The sequence below is a fragment of the Galeopterus variegatus genome, unplaced genomic scaffold (assembly GCF_000696425.1).
Source record: "Galeopterus variegatus unplaced genomic scaffold, G_variegatus-3.0.2 Scaffold743, whole genome shotgun sequence".
Taxonomy (NCBI): domain Eukaryota; kingdom Metazoa; phylum Chordata; class Mammalia; order Dermoptera; family Cynocephalidae; genus Galeopterus; species Galeopterus variegatus.
Window position 1 is genome coordinate 496,790 of NW_007726854.1, and position 15,701 is coordinate 512,490.

At 37.9% G+C, this 15,701-nt stretch overlaps 1 protein-coding gene across 7 annotated transcripts in view; it reads left to right on the forward strand.

The window, feature by feature from the left end:
• Positions 1–15,701, forward strand: part of NEK11 (NIMA-related kinase 11) — a 114,384-nt gene that overhangs the window by 78,811 nt on the left and 19,872 nt on the right. For all 7 annotated transcript variants that reach the window (XM_008571999.1, XM_008572000.1, XM_008572001.1 and 4 more), the window contains 2 exons: positions 1,720–1,784; positions 2,625–2,751. In XM_008571999.1, coding sequence (XP_008570221.1) covers positions 1,720–1,784; positions 2,625–2,751 — 192 coding nt within the window. The remainder of the gene's footprint in view (positions 1–1,719; positions 1,785–2,624; positions 2,752–15,701) is intronic.

Consider the following 15,701-nt stretch of genomic DNA (forward strand, 5'->3'; position numbering starts at 1 on the left):
TTTGCTTCTGCCAGATGCCCCAACAGGGTATTAGCAGATGAGGACCAATTTTTATGTTAATTTCTTAGCTTGGGATTTCTGAGACCATACAGCTTTTGAATATTTGTATCCCAAATATGAGTGAGAAGAGAGATATGGTTACAAAATATGAAGGGAGATATTCTTTCTTCACTCAGAGTTCAGACCGATATAGATAAGCTTTCTTGTCATTTTGTTTACTTGTGAGTGATTGTTTCTCCTGCAGGACACGCTCAGCTGCTGGCTGAGTCTCCCCAAAATTAGATACCGAACTCATAGGTCCGGCTGCCTACACCCAGACAAAAGCAAACAACTCAAAATCAAAAGTAGGTGAAAATAGAAGTCAGCTTTTATTCAGGAATCCTGGTGACCTGAGGACAGATGTTGGGCTAACCCATCTTTCCGGAAAACCTGAAGGAGAATGGCCAGGCTAAAGCCATCTCAAGGACTCAGGTTTACTGAGGGGTTTTCAAAGAGGACAATGAAGGAATGGAATGTGGGAAATGAAAAGCAGGAGGGAGGGTCACGTGAGCAGTGAGGGCTTCATGCAAGGTCTCAGGTGCAAAGACTTGCTGAGACTGTCTGGTTTCTGCTCCCATCTTTGCTGTTATCTCAGGGTCTGGGTAGTATGTGTGAGTCTGCAGCTTCAGGCTGGCTGGAAAACAACTTTATATTCATGTAAATAATATCATCTTGCCCTATAACCTAGGTTCAAAATATCAAATAACCAAGGGAAAACTCAGAGACATGCCAGAAAAAAAACTGTCTTTTTAAAATTTGCCTACAGCCCACACGGTTTTACGTTCCAACATGGCTTCAGTCCTGTTCACTCCAATATTTCTTTCATTTCAAGTGTGGGCCATGTGTAGGATTCTAACTTTATATATGTATGTTAGCTCCAAACTCCACATTACGTGGGCTAAAGGTCGTGGCTCTTATTTCTGTGAGGTCATTAAAGCCAGTTGATTGATGGTGGTATCGAGTTCAAATGTATTACTGAGACCAGCACAATCCCCTAAGGCAGCTGGGAAACAGCACCTTCTGCCCACTCTGATTTTCAATTTCTTTTTGTACAATCCTCAGGGAGTTAGCCTCATTTTTGTGTGAGCTCACCTGTGCATATGTAAAGATATTTGTTTGCTTGATTCAGCATTTTTATATATTGTAGGCAAAGATTTTCAAGTTGTCTAATTCTCTGAAATTCCAGAAATAAAAGTCTAAACTGACATAATTTTCATTGCTAGCTTGTACTAAGACTCAATAAATGTTACTTATTACTAAATATCATCACCAACATTATTTCCACAAATACACAAAAACTGATCATTTGGGTAACAATAGATTATAAAGCTTTATGATAACTCGACTATTAACTGAGGTTATGGTTACTGGATATTAGTACTATGTAGATCGTGCTACAAAAACAATAAAATCTGGCCTATTGAAATAGTTGAAAGCGTATCACCCTTCTCCCAACTACATGTTCCCCTTCCTTTAAAACCTTTATATTAAAACTCCAGTTTCCTCAGGGAAACTAGAAAATGTTGTGGATTTGTAGCTTTTGAACATTAAAAGGTATAACCATGGGAGTATATATTTATTTGTGAATCATTTCACATATAACAATATATATTATTTATATATGGATTTTAAAATTTTATATTTTGCATGAAGTTGTATATTCTCTTTTGCCTTTTGTAGGAGGATACTTCATCGAGATTTAAAATCAAAGAATGTATTTCTGAAAAATAATCTACTTAAAATTGGTAAGATTTTAAAAATATGTGTTCCAAAAACACAGGAGAGTATATTCTAGATGTTATATCAAATTGAAGTATATGGTATATGGAAGTGTTAGAGTAATCATTGGTTTATTTAAACTACTCAATTTTTGTTTTCACCTGGTTGAACCCAATAAAACTCAATTATTCTGTTTTTGATTATCTCATAAGTTGAGGTTTAAAACATTTACTACATAGTAGATTTAACAAATATACTTTGAGTTTCTACTTTGTGCCAGGCACTTTGCAGGTGTTTAGATTTATTTTACTGGTTTGATTAATCACTACAGGTTTCACATGTATTTTATCACAGGCAATAGTACTTATCATAGATAATCAAAACATCGCTATAATGGCTTTATTAACCTTTAGTTCTTCATAACTGTCCCTCCACTCAGGAATTACTAGATTGTCTAATCATTAGTAGGAAGTTCTTAGGGAAGGAAGGATTAAAAGCATGCAATTGATTAGGCAAGAATAGAGAAGCTGATGAATTCAAATTTTTATAGGCCTGTTCTTGAAAAAATTTTTCTTTAGCTTTTTTTTTTATCAAGTGTCTACTTCTCATAATTCCAGAAATAAAGAATTTTAACTCACATAATTCACTTTTCTTGGTTCAAAGTCTTCTTTCTCCTATAAAGCTTATGTTTTTAAAGCTATTTACCAACATCGTGTTATTTAAAATATATCACTTTTCTTAACCTTTAAAGTGATATGAACCATTGCATAATAAAATGGTCAAATTAGACATTCATTCAGTTGTAAATTTCCAGTACTGATTTTTGTTGTTTTGAAGTATTCATAAAAATCAATCATTATTTCAAGGTGATTTTGGAGTTTCTCGACTCCTTCTGGGATCTTGTGACATGGCCACAACTTTAACTGGAACTCCCCATTATATGAGCCCTGAGGCTCTGAAACACCAAGGCTACGACACAAAGTCGGACATCTGGTGAGTGGGCATCTAGTCCAGATGACTTCATCTGCTGCTGTGAGAGAACAATGCATTCTGTTTTTAAGCTCCTTTACTTACTACATCTACCGTCTTTATCCTTTTGACATATGAGTCATTCTGGAACCAGAGTAAAAGAAGGTCTTTTGGATTTGGAACTTGATATATTCCATTAAATTGATTTCGAAAATTTTCTTTATTCATAAATTAATTGGTTGGTTGGATTTTTAGTTCCGGAACTAAAGGAAAGTTCTTAATATATCATAAACGTTAAATTTTGATACCTTTCTGCTAAACTATTAAAGTGTTTGTTACCCTAAATACTGTGGTTTATTTTAACTTCCAGCTCTGTGTGTGATGTATAGCTTTTCTGCATTTTTTTTTTCTTGTCACTTTGAAGAATTTTACTAAAGATGTTGGCTTTAAGGATAAACTAAATTAAATAATTTCTGGGTTTTCAGTGATAGATGCATTTGAAATTTCTCAGTTTCTCTGAGCGCTTGTGTTAAAGGAATTTCTTCTTTTTTTTTGTCATGCAACCAGTGTAAATCTCACTGGAGAGGTCATGTGGAAAATTGTGTTCAATATGTTCTGTTGTAAACAATAGATCCTATTTGGGGAATATTTCTTTTCCTTTGAAGGGGGATCTTATATAATTTTCAGCTTCTTAAAAGTTCAAAGGACAATCTGAGAGCTTGTTAATTAAGTAAATAATTATTACATGCAAATCATCATAAGTAGTTCTGAGCTTTTGGAGATGAGCAATGTGAAAGATGTACCCACTTCATTCCTCTAAAGAAGATAAAGTTTTCTCTGCCTAGAGAAAAGTGAATGACAACAGGGGATATGGCTTGGGATTTTCATAACGGTCATGATTCTGTTTTTGTTCTGGTGCTTCTCAAGTGGGAGAGAACACTGTCAAGATTAGGTCTGGCTATGACAGTTCCCCATAAATCCTGTCCCTTCAATTTAATCTTGTGATTATTTCTTTCTAGGTTCTTCACTGTTTTTTTTTTTTTCCATTGTTAGCTTACTTCTTCCCTGAAGGTCTTTTCCAATATACCTATCATCTTTCCTCCTTCTTCCCTCTAACCCAGCTGCTCCCCACCACCCAACAAAAGGAAAGAAGAACCCCAAACCACAAAGTTTGTTCAGAGGAATGAGTGCCTTTAAATTTTGCTTTATTGAGCATTTACTATTTGCCCAAGACTGCAATAGCCCTTAGGGTATAAAAGGAAAAGTGGTAAAATTCCTGTCCCTCAGGAGAAATCTTGATCCTTTTGGAGTTCCTTTCTCTAGTTTGAGAAAATCAGTGTTGGGGTTTGGATTGAATTTTTTCCGTACCTACATCTCTCTTCACACTTACTTTTTTAACTTATTGTTATGGACATTTAAAAATAGATTCAAATATATAATGTCTTCATGATTTAAGATTACGTGTTATCTCAGGAAGATGTTACATTATGTCATTTGAATTAAGAGTAAGTTAATTTATGGAGTCTACCATTTAAGTTTTTGGAATTACATGTAGCAATAAACCTGGCTCCTGTTGACAGGCGTGTACATCTGCTTGCCAAATCAAATGGTTGTCTCCTAGACAACTGAGGCAACAGAACCCACAGAGAGAAGAGTAAAGCATAGAGTCTCCGTCTCACTTGTGTCAGTATTACTTCTTTTAAAAAAATTACTCCTAGTATTGCATGAAGAATTATAGGAATATCAGACAGTATTGCTCTAATGTTTTAGGGTTACAAAAATATCTGACTCAGACAAAACTTAAAGCAGCCAAAACCTCCCAAATACAAAAATGCAGGAGGATTTTAATGTATGTTATTGAGCATTAGGTCAGCTCTCCTTGCAGAGATGATTAACTATTGAGCAAGTACTAGCTGAGGATTCATCATCATCCTGACCCCTAATAACCACCTTATTATGAATTTAGTAATTACCTTGGTTGTATCTAAATCAAAACAGACTTACCTGGTAATGAAATTTCTATTGCCAAACCTAAGGTCAAAAGAATAACAGAGAACTATTAATTATAGTGTAACGAGTAATCTTTGGGAGACACTCAGAAAAATTAGATTGAGTGAGGTTGAGAACATGTCTCTGAATCTCAGTGGGCGGCATCTGTTTATTGTGGAATATTTTCTTAGGATTGGAAACACTTATGAATAATTGACAGGTGTTTTGCTTTAGCACTAATAGCTGGACATATATTTATAATGCTTAAAGAAGAATTGGTCTAATACTAAGTACATTTTCATCTGTTAACTTTGCCCATATGTAACATTATTCCCTTTCTGCAATCTGTTAGACCTTCCTGGATTCATTTATTTATATAGCATTCAAGTACAGGAAATTCCTCTCAAAAATGGGTTAGGTTACAAAAGTTTATAAACAGTTATTTGGAAAGTTATGATAATTAAATTCACTGAGGATAATGCTTTGAACACAGCTGATTTGCATGAGCAGTTATTTCCCCACAGAAGAAGTATAAATATGACTTGGGTTCCTAGGCCAGCTCTGATTTAAACTATGAGTAGTTAGGATATATTATTTTGGTAGGAGAAACAAAGAAAGGACAATACTATTGGAATAATGGTACTGTAACCAAACAGAAAGGAAACAGAATATTTCACTGTTGGTCTTATTTATCTTGTGAGAAGTCAACCAGATGGCTCTTTAATCCTATGTTCTTTGGGTGATTTAAGTGGAAGTAATGATGGTGGAACTAGTGGGGACGTCAGAATGTGCTGTGAAGCTCTCAGGGTTCTGCTCAGAGATCTGGCATGGAGGTTGGCTGGGTAGGGCACACTGGAGGAGTCTAGTTCATGCCCAACATTGGGTTCAGGTTTTAGTGATCTTGGGCAGAAGTGTCAGACAAGCCTTAGCTATGGAGAGAAGAAAACAGACACGAACAAGCACCTGCCTGGCCTGACAGGACCAAGAAAGTGTCCTCACAGGACAGCATTTCTAGGTGGACAGAGATGGGGGATAGGGAAGGAAACAGCCTATTTTCTGGTAAAGGGTTTAGGAAGAGAAGAAATACAGGCCAACTTGGTAACAGTTTTTATAACTAAAAGGGAACCTGCTGTAGCTGGCAGCCAGTAGCCCCTCAGCTGTGTCTTGGTGAAGGAGCAGGAGAGTCCATTTCTCTCAACTGACCACAGATCCTCGATTGAATCCAGTTGATCGATCCCAGCCTCACAGGAATATAAGTTAAATCAATGGTGGTGGTTTTAAGCCATTAAATTTTGGGGTGGTTAATTACACAGAAAATCTAATTGATGTAGATATATGAAAAAAAAAAAAAAGCTGGATTCCTACCTCCCATCTTTTGTGGGTTCAGAAGCAAGCTGTTGGACACAGAGCTATTGTATTTTTTTATTTCCTCAATTTGTTTGGTGCTTTTTAAATGTGATTACTCTCTTTAGTAATTTCTTTATTTGATGTGACATTTTTGTCAGACTTCTTTAAATATGCTACTGTTTAGTTCTTTGAACATATTTATAATGGCTGCTTTAAAGTCGTTAAATCTGACATCTGGGCTCTCTCAGGTAGTATCTGTTGCCTCCTCTTTTCCCTTTGTATGGGTCATACTTTCCTATTTCTTTGCATGTCTCATAATTGTTAAAAACTGGACAGTGCAGATAATATATTGTAGCAACTCTGGATACTTATTCTCCCCCACCCCTGCCCTCTTCCTCCTTCCCTGAGACTTGTTTGTTTGTTTATTCATTTAGTGACTTGCCTGGGCTATTTAGTAAAATCTATTTCCTGGGCAGTATGAGGCTTCTAATGTTGCTCCTCAGAGAGCAGAGCCCTGTACATACACAGTCACCCTGGGATGACAGTGGTGTTAGCAGGGCTCTCTTTGACTGTCATTTTGCTGTTCTCTCTGTTAAGCTGTCTGCCTCTGTTGATATCACAGCCAGCTGTTAGCCTCCACTAATTGTCACCTCATTGATCTATTGTTTCAACAATGCCCTGGGGCATAAATTGCCCTTCAGTCTCTCTAATTAAATTTGAGCCTTTGCAGGTGTAGCTTTTGAGGCCAGTCTTTGAAGTTTGTGTGACCCAGGATTCTTAGTTGCCTCTTTTTCTGGTTCTAACTGGTAAACTAGCTGGCCTATGGTTTAGCTTGTTGCTCTCATGGAGCTATTAGTCTCCTAGTTGCTTACCACCAAAATCTCCATTATTTTTGAGAACTTGACTTACACTTTGTTTCAAATAAAGTCAGTCCCTTTGGAGAGCACTTCTGAGTTCTCTGTTATGGCCTGCCTCTCCCTCTGGACTAAATCTGTGAACTACTTCTCTGGAGCTGGAGGCAGGGACAATGGCCCACTTTTCTCAGAGTGACACTCCAGCCTATGAGCAGGACACTGGGCAGGGCAGTAGCCTCTGGTCTTCTTGGCTTGCCTCTCCTGATATGGAACCTCCATCCCACGTGTGATCTGGGATTAGGGTGATCAAAGCCCCAATATTCTCTGCCTGCTCTTCCTGGAGTACAGCCTGTGACTGGGGGCTGGGTGGAGCCCTTAATATCTGCCTGAAATTTAACCTTTGCAACAGAGAGCTAGTCTTTTCTGGGGACTGGCTAGGGGATGAGAAATGCTGGACGCTTGTCTCTTCTGGGAAGATATCCTAACCCATGACTAGAAGCTGGCGGCCGGGGGTGGGGGGGGGAGGACAGGGAGCTCCATTGCCTTGGCCATACCTGCTCAGACTGGAGCTTCTGTCATACTCAGGGAAGTGAAGGGAGGTAGCAGGTCATGGCTCAAGTGCCACAGACTCTTGTTCTTTTTACTGAGATCAGGAGATTTTCTTGAATAAGTGTTTCTTTATTGCTGTATGCCCTTAAGATGAATTTCAGAGACTTTAGTTGAGGATTTTTGGTAATTTTCACCAGTTATGGTTGTTTTTCTGGGGAGCAGGTCTGCTGACCTCCTCATGCTGCTGTTCCTGAACTGTTCTCCCTAAGGCCTTACTCTTGCAATGAGAGATTTTTACTTTTTTTTTTTTTTCCCCTCTGATAAACAATAGAGTGGCAAGTTATATACCCTTGTTTTGTTAATCTGTGGGAGAGTAGCAGAGGGGGTTAACTCAGAATTTTCTTTCATTCCTTTTACCAAAGAGAAGTTTGCTTGTGTTAACAAGCTCTTATTTAAAAAATGCAAATCCTTTTGGCAAGTGTTAAATCCCCAGCCATCACACTTTATTTTAAGTTGCTTCTTAAATTTGTTTTAAGTCTTGGAATTCCTAGTTGAGACTAGTCATTCCATAGGAAATCAAATTGGGATTGAATCTTTTCAATTCCAGGACTAGGCATTTTATAGCAAGGAGCACCTCAGGCAAGGGTAGAGTAGGGCTGTGGAAGCCATGGCAGGGCCTGGCTCTCTGAGCAAAGAGAGCGTAAGATAGAATGCTCTCATGATCCTTAGGGACATGTGGAAAATTGTATATTCCAAAGATGGCCACCATCACAATATATTATTTCTCACATGTTCTTTTTATAATGCAATGTTTACACTACTGTTATTGAGAGGTGGTGTCTGTGTTCCCTCACCTTTTATTTGGGAAACTGTGTGATTATAGCAAAATTGATGCATGTGACTTCTGAGTCTAGGTCATGACCATGACACAGCGCTTGCCTGATTCTTTTGAGATTCTTGCTCTTGGAACCCAGCCACCATGTTGTGAGGAAGCCTGAGTAGCATACTGAGAGGCCAACATGGAGAGGTCCACATGGACAGTCTTCAGCCGGGCTGAGCTTCTGACTGATAGCCAGCACCAATTGGCCAGCCATGTGAGTGAGCCATCTTGGAAATGTGTCTTCCAGCCTCGGCTGACCCTCCCCAGCAGATGCTGTGGGAGTAGATTCAAGGCTTCTCTGTTAATTTCTGACCAAATAAATTCATGAGCAAAATTACTGATTATTGTTATTTTAAGGCACTGAGTTTTGGGGTGGTTTGTTATGCAGCAGTGGTGACTGGAACAGGTCTTTGTCAAGAGGACAGCAAGTGGGCGTTGAGAAGCAGCCTCTAGTCTGGGCCTCTATTATGGCAAGCTGGTGGTGTTCATTTTCTTTATTTCAAAACATCCAATAAATGGCTTAAGAGAAGTGGCTTGTACCAGGAAAGCAGTCTTGCACCCTAACTTTTTGGTCCATTTAATGAATAGAACCCAAGAACCTCGACCTCAGCTGAGAATCTATGGACCAAAAACTTTTCCACGTGCCTCAGATTTCTCCCTTAGCTTCTCCTGACTTTGATTTCTTTCCCCCGTTCCCGCAACTTCAGCCCCAACCCTGGACCATCATCTGACTCCAGCATCATCTCTCCATTACTCACATAATTCAGTGGTGTGCTGGAGCCAGCTCATACTGGCTCACTAGACCAATTATCCCCATCTCTTCTCAACTCAATGTTCAGTGACATCACATTGGTCACTTGAAATTAGCCAAGGTGTTCACACCACAGAAATCAATAAATGCTATGAATTAAGTCTTCCCTCCAACCCCAGAAAGCCAGTTTACCAGAATGTCTAATACTTTTGAGCCTTACTCCCTTCTGCCTCTGGGGTGGTGTTTACAGAACAAAAGAGACATCAAAATGTATAAGTTCTGCTCTCTGTCCTCAAAGGATTGGCAGACATATAAACAAATTGCTGTATGCTGTTACAGTGCCATAGGAAGGCTCTGATTTATAAAGGAGGAAATGATTGATGATGGGTCGGGGTGTAGAGCATCACTACAGTCTTAGAGTGGGTGATGCCTGCTCAAGATGCTGAAGGGTGGAGAAAAGTCTGATGAAATGCATTTTAGGCAAAGAGGCAAAAGGACCCAGTGTCAATGACTAAAGGTGGGGGTAGCCACTTGGAGAAGAGGGAGGGAACTGTGAAGGGAAAGAAAGTGGCTGGCTGATAGAACCATTTGGCCTGGGGTTTCTCACTCGCAAAGGGCCTTAAATGTATGTGTTTGAACTTACCACTGAATTAGGTGGTGTGTGTTCTTTTTGTTTGTTTAGTTGGTTTTCTTTTACAGTATTTTTTATAATTGTTTTATTTTCTTATTAGTTATTGTGAATTTCTTATTGTCCCTAATGTATAAATTAAACTTTGTCACAGGTATGTATGTATAGGGTTCAGTACTATCTGCAGTTTCAGGTATCCACTGGGGGTCTTGGAACTTATCCCTTGTGGATAAGGTTGGGGGGGACTACTGTATACAGAATATTTAGAAAGCCACATGGATGACCAGGGCGAGACACATGCTCAGAAAAGACCTGAAAAGTCCTTAAATTTGCACCTCAGGTTGATCTCTAGGCTCAAAGCAAGCATAGCTAAGTGTTAAAGGAGGGTCCCAGCCAATCTGCAAGACCGTGAGTAGCAGGATTTTTTCATTTTGTGTTTGTTTTTGCTTGTTTGCTTGTTTTTCTGTTTCTCTCTCTCTCTTTTGGTTTTGTATGTATGTGTGTGTGTGAGTGTATGTGTGTGTTTTGTTTGTTTAGCACCTGGAAGTCAAAGAAATCTCTGTCAAAACATTGGCTGAACACAAGCTGAAGAAGCAGAGATATCAGTGACCACAAGCAACAACAAATAGACTTTGCAAAAATAGCTTAGGAAAGTGTCAAAACAAACAGATTACTACAGCCTTCAATAGTTAGAAAAAATGTTGAGGAAGAAAGACAATCTGATTTCCAGACTTACCACATTACAATAGTCAAATACCCAGTTTTCAAGAACAATAACAAAGATGGCAATACATACAAAGAAATGGGAAAAGATGGCCCATTCAAAGGAACAAAAATAAATTGATAAAACAATCCCTTATGAAGTCCAACATTAGACTTACTAGACAAAGATTTTATTCTCTTTTTTAGACAAAAACTTTAAAACAACTGTCTTAGATATGCTCAAAAAGCTAAAGGAAAAAAATGGACAAAGAGCTACACTAAATCAGAAAAACTGTGAATGAGAAAAATGAGATTGTCAATAAAAAGATAGAAATTATTAAAAGGAACCACAGTAAGTTGACAGTAAGACTATTGAAATCATCATATCTGAGAAACAGAAATAAAAAAGAATAAAGAAAAGTGAACAGATACGAAGGTAGTGATAGGACACCGTGAAGTAAACCAACATAGAAATTATGAAAATCCGAGAAGAAGAACAAAGAGAGAAATGAGCAGGTTATTTGAAGGTATATATATATATTTTTTAAATTTTAATCTATGTTTTTTCATTGTAGATGTTTATGGGGTGCAGCTTATTGTTTCAATACATGCATATATTATATAATGCTCTAATCAGAATAGTTAGCATATCCATCACCTAAACACTTATCGTTTCTTTGTGGTTATAACATTCAAGATCCTCTTTTCTGACTATCTTGAAATATACAATACAATAGTTATTAGCTATTGTCACCCTAAAGCACCAGAATTTATTCTTCCTTCTTATCTGTACCTTTTTAACTTTGTACCAATAGCTACCAACATTTCCCTGGTCCCACTCCTGCATTTCCTTTCCCTGTCTCTGGTAACAATTATTCTACTCTCTCTCTCTCTCTCTTTCTTTTTCTCTTTCTTTTTTTGAATTTATTTTTCTTAATTGACCCATGAAATTGTATATATTTATGGAGTACAATGTGATATTTGTGTATATTCATACCATGTACAATAATATCAGGGTGCTTAGTATATCCATCACCCAACATTTGTCACTTCTTTGTGTTGGGAACATTCAACATCATCTTGGCTATTCAAAGATACGAAGTATTTTGTTGTTAATTGTAGTCTCCTTGTATTACATTAGAAGCCTAGATCCCATCTTCCTATTTCTCCAATATTTTGTATTCACTGACCACCTTCTCCTGTCTCCCCTTTCCCCTTCCCCCCACCAGTCTCTAGTAACCACTATTCTACTTTCTACTTCTATGAGATCAACTTTTTTAGCTTCCATATGTGAGTGGGAACATGTGGTATTTCTCTCTCTGTGCCTGGTTTATTTCACTTAACACAATTTTCTCCAAGCTCATCCATGTTGTTGTAAATGGCAGAATTTCATTCTTTTTGTGGCTGAGTAGGATTCCATTGTGTATATATACCACATTTTCTTTATCCAATCATCTGTAGGACACTTAGGTTGGTTCCAGCTCTTGGCTATTGTGAATAGAGCTGTGATAATCATGGGAGTACAGGTGTCCCTTCCACTTGTTGATTTCCATTCCTTTGTATAAATACCCAGTAGTGGGATTGCTGGATCGTATGATAGTTCTACTGTAGTTGTTTGAGAAGTCTCCACACTGTTTTCCATAGTGGCTCTATTAATTTATATTCCCATCAACAATGTATAATAGTTCCCCTTTCTCCACATCCTCACCAGCATTTTAAATTTTCTTTTTGATAATAGCCATTCTAACTGGGGTCAGATGATATCTCATTGTCATTTTGATTTCCATTTTTCTGATGGTTAGTGATGTTAAGCATTTTTTCATATACCTGTTGGCCATTTGTATGTCTTCTTTTGAGAAATGTCTATTCACCTCCTTTGCCCATTTTTAAATTGGATTATTTGTTTTTTACTATTGAGTATTTTGAGTTCTTTTTATATTCTGGATATTGCTCTCTTGTCAGATGCATAGTTTGCAAATATTTTCTCCCTGTCTGCAGGTTGTCTTTTCACTCTGTTGATTATTTGCTTAGCTATGCAGAGCTTTTTAGTTTGATATAATCCCATCTGTTTTGCTTTTGTTCCCTGTGCTTCTGAAGTATTATTCATAAAATTTTTGCCCAAGCTTATGCCTGAAGTGGTTCCCCTATGTTTTCTTCTATACGTTTTATAATTTCAGATCTTACATTTAAGTCTTAATCCATTTTGAGTTGATTTTGGTATATGGTGAGAGACAAGGGTCAAGTTTTATCCTTCTGCATATGCATATCAAATTTTCCCAGCATCATTTATCAAAAAGACTGTCCTTTCCCCAGTGTGTGTTCTTGGGTCCTTTGTCAAAAATCAGTAGGCTGCAGGTATGTGGATTTATTTCTGAATTCTCTGTTCTGTTCCATTGGTCTATGTGTCTGTTTTTGTGCCAGTACCATGCTGATTTGATTACTATAGCTTTGTATGGTTTTGAAATCAGGGAGTGTGATACTTCTTGCTTTGTTCTTTTTGCTTAGGATTGCTTTGGCTATTCAGGGTCTTTTGTTGTTTCATATAAATTTTTGAATTTTTTTTTCTGTGGAGTATGTCATTGTTAGTTTGATGGGGATTATATTGAATCTGTAGATCACTTTGGGTAAAGTAGTCATTTTGATGGTATTGATTTTTCTAACCTATGAGCATGGAATGTCTTTCCTTTTTTGTGTGTCTTTAATTTCTTTAATCAGTGTTTTATCATTTTCATTGTAGAGATCTTTCACCTCTTTGGTTAGATTTATACCTACATATTTTATTTTTGTTGTTGTGCTACTGTAAATGGGATTGATTTCTTTTTCTGCAAGTTTGTTGTTGATGTATAGAAATGCTACTGATTTTTGTATATTGATTCTGTATCCTGCAACTTTGCTGAATTTGTTTATCAGGTCTAGGAGTTTTGTGATAGATTCTTTGATAGGTTTCTCTCTATATAAAATCATGTCATCTGCAAACAGGAACAGCTTGTCTTCTTCCTTTCCAATTTGGATGCCCTTTATTTTTTTCTCTTGCCTAATGGCTCTGGCTAGGACTTTCAGTAGTATGTTGAATAAAAGTGGTGAGAGTTTTATATTAAAGGCGTTAATTTATTTAATGTAAAAATTTCAAATGTACCACAAATTTTGAAACTCTTCTTTTGGTATTTCTTCATTTAAAAGAATATTTTGGGAATTAAAAAACAGTTGCCAATGACCTGGGTCTTCTCTGGTATGTGTAAGGACATGGAAGCATGAGAAAGCTCAGTGTCTTTTGATTAGCTGGAGGACAAATTGTGTGTACGTGGCAGGTGGGGAGTGCTGATAGACTGAAGAGGCAGACAGGTGTCAGATAGTGAAGAAACCATGTAAACCATGGCAAGAAACTTGGACTCTGTTTTCTTGGGGATGAGAAACTGCAGAACGCAGTTAAGCAAATAGTTGATACATTAGTAGCTTTGCTTCAATAACAAGGAACTGCAAAAAAAAATCTCAGGTACTTATAACATTTGTTTCTTCTTCACATTACATGAGGATTGCAAGTTAACTAAGCCTCTGCTCCATGTTGCCGTCCTTTTCTGCTCCATGATTTTCCCAGTCTTAGGACACAGGCTATGCCCTGAGCTAATCTAGTGTCAGAGACAGAGCAAGGGGTGAGCTAAACTATTCACCTGCATTTAAGGCTTCCACTCAGATGTGACATACTTCATACTTCACCATATTCCACTGGCTGGAGCAAGTCATGTGCAAATTCCAATGTCAACACAAAAGGATATATTCTCCCCCCATGGGGAAGGGGTAAGGAATATTTGCAAAGAGTGATCAATCTACCGGGGAAGTCAGTCTTTTGATGATACCAGGCTGGACTAGAGAAAACAGACTGGAGGCAGAAGATTAGTAGAGACTAAAGAAGGGAGATAGGCAGGTCTTACAGTAACCTGGCACATTCTACTACTTCTGATGTTCTGTCCATCTTAAAAGAGCCTCTGAGGACTGTATAAAATGATCCAAGCAGATGGAACACAGCAATTCACTCAAAGTGTGAAGAAGTTTATGCCACATGAGCAGTGCAGACTGTTGCCATATCCAGCTTTAATGGGATAGTTGAGTGAACAGTTGGCAATGGGAGGACACTTTGATTATTATTTCCATTTCCAGTACACCTCTTCACTCCGGCTCTGAACACTGTCCATGGTCCTTTCTCAAAATTTATGGTTTGTATAGAATCAATGACTGTGACCTCAAGAATAGCTAAAGATGCAAAAAATCTTTCCCTTTTAGCCAGTTTTTGAACTCTGCCACTCTGGTCTCCCTGTCCTCCTTCTCCTCTTTATCTCTCTCCCTGATACTGGTCTTATTCTTCCTCTGGCTAAATTTATATGGTATGGAGGGCATGGGACCACCACAGAGAAGGGAGATGAGATAATCTTCCTTCAAACATTGCAAAGCTCAATTGTGGAAGAAAGTGATTAGAAAGAGCTGTTATGAGCAGGAGAAAACTCACCCAAATGTTTTTGCTGTAATTTTAGGAGTCTTCCCCAAAACATGATAGCATATTGGGATGATATGGTGAAAGGAATGGATTCAATTTTCCTTTTAAATATTCTTTAGAAAATTCAGTTTCTCAGTCATTCTAGTCACTTAATAGCCACATGTGATGAATGGCTATTGTTTGCAGAAATGTAGAACATTTCCATGATTGCAGAAAATTCTGCTGGACAGCCCTGATCTGTTCTGCTCCAGCTGCTTTAGGCCTTATCCTGGGGTTTCTTGCACTCACCCTGCTTTTGGATTGGGCATAAGTCCTACTGGTTTCAGCTGCTATTCTTAGATCGGCCTACTGTGCTTTCCAGTGAGTACCTGTTGGCTATTTGGAAGTCCTGTTCATGTGCCCTTCAGTCGCTCCATTGCTTCCCTCTGCTTCTTCCCACACAGGTGCTGATACTGTGCAGGGCATGTGGCTATGCGTGTGTCTTCACTCACTTGTACTTTGAGGTTCAAGGGAACACCTTATCACCTAACTTTATTGAAAATATTGGTCATGGGTTTGTGATTTTGTATCTGGCTACTCTGTTTTCATATGGGATTTGAGGAAGATCCTAAAACTGTGCTTTCAATGTAGCTGCCATTTCTTCCCAAATGCTCAGAATCAAAATTATAATAAAATCCTGGGTGATTTGTATGTACCTTAAAGTTTGGGAAACACCGATATAGATTCTGGGATATGATAGGCCCTTAATACACCGTTGCTATATAATATTGCTTATTAAGTATATT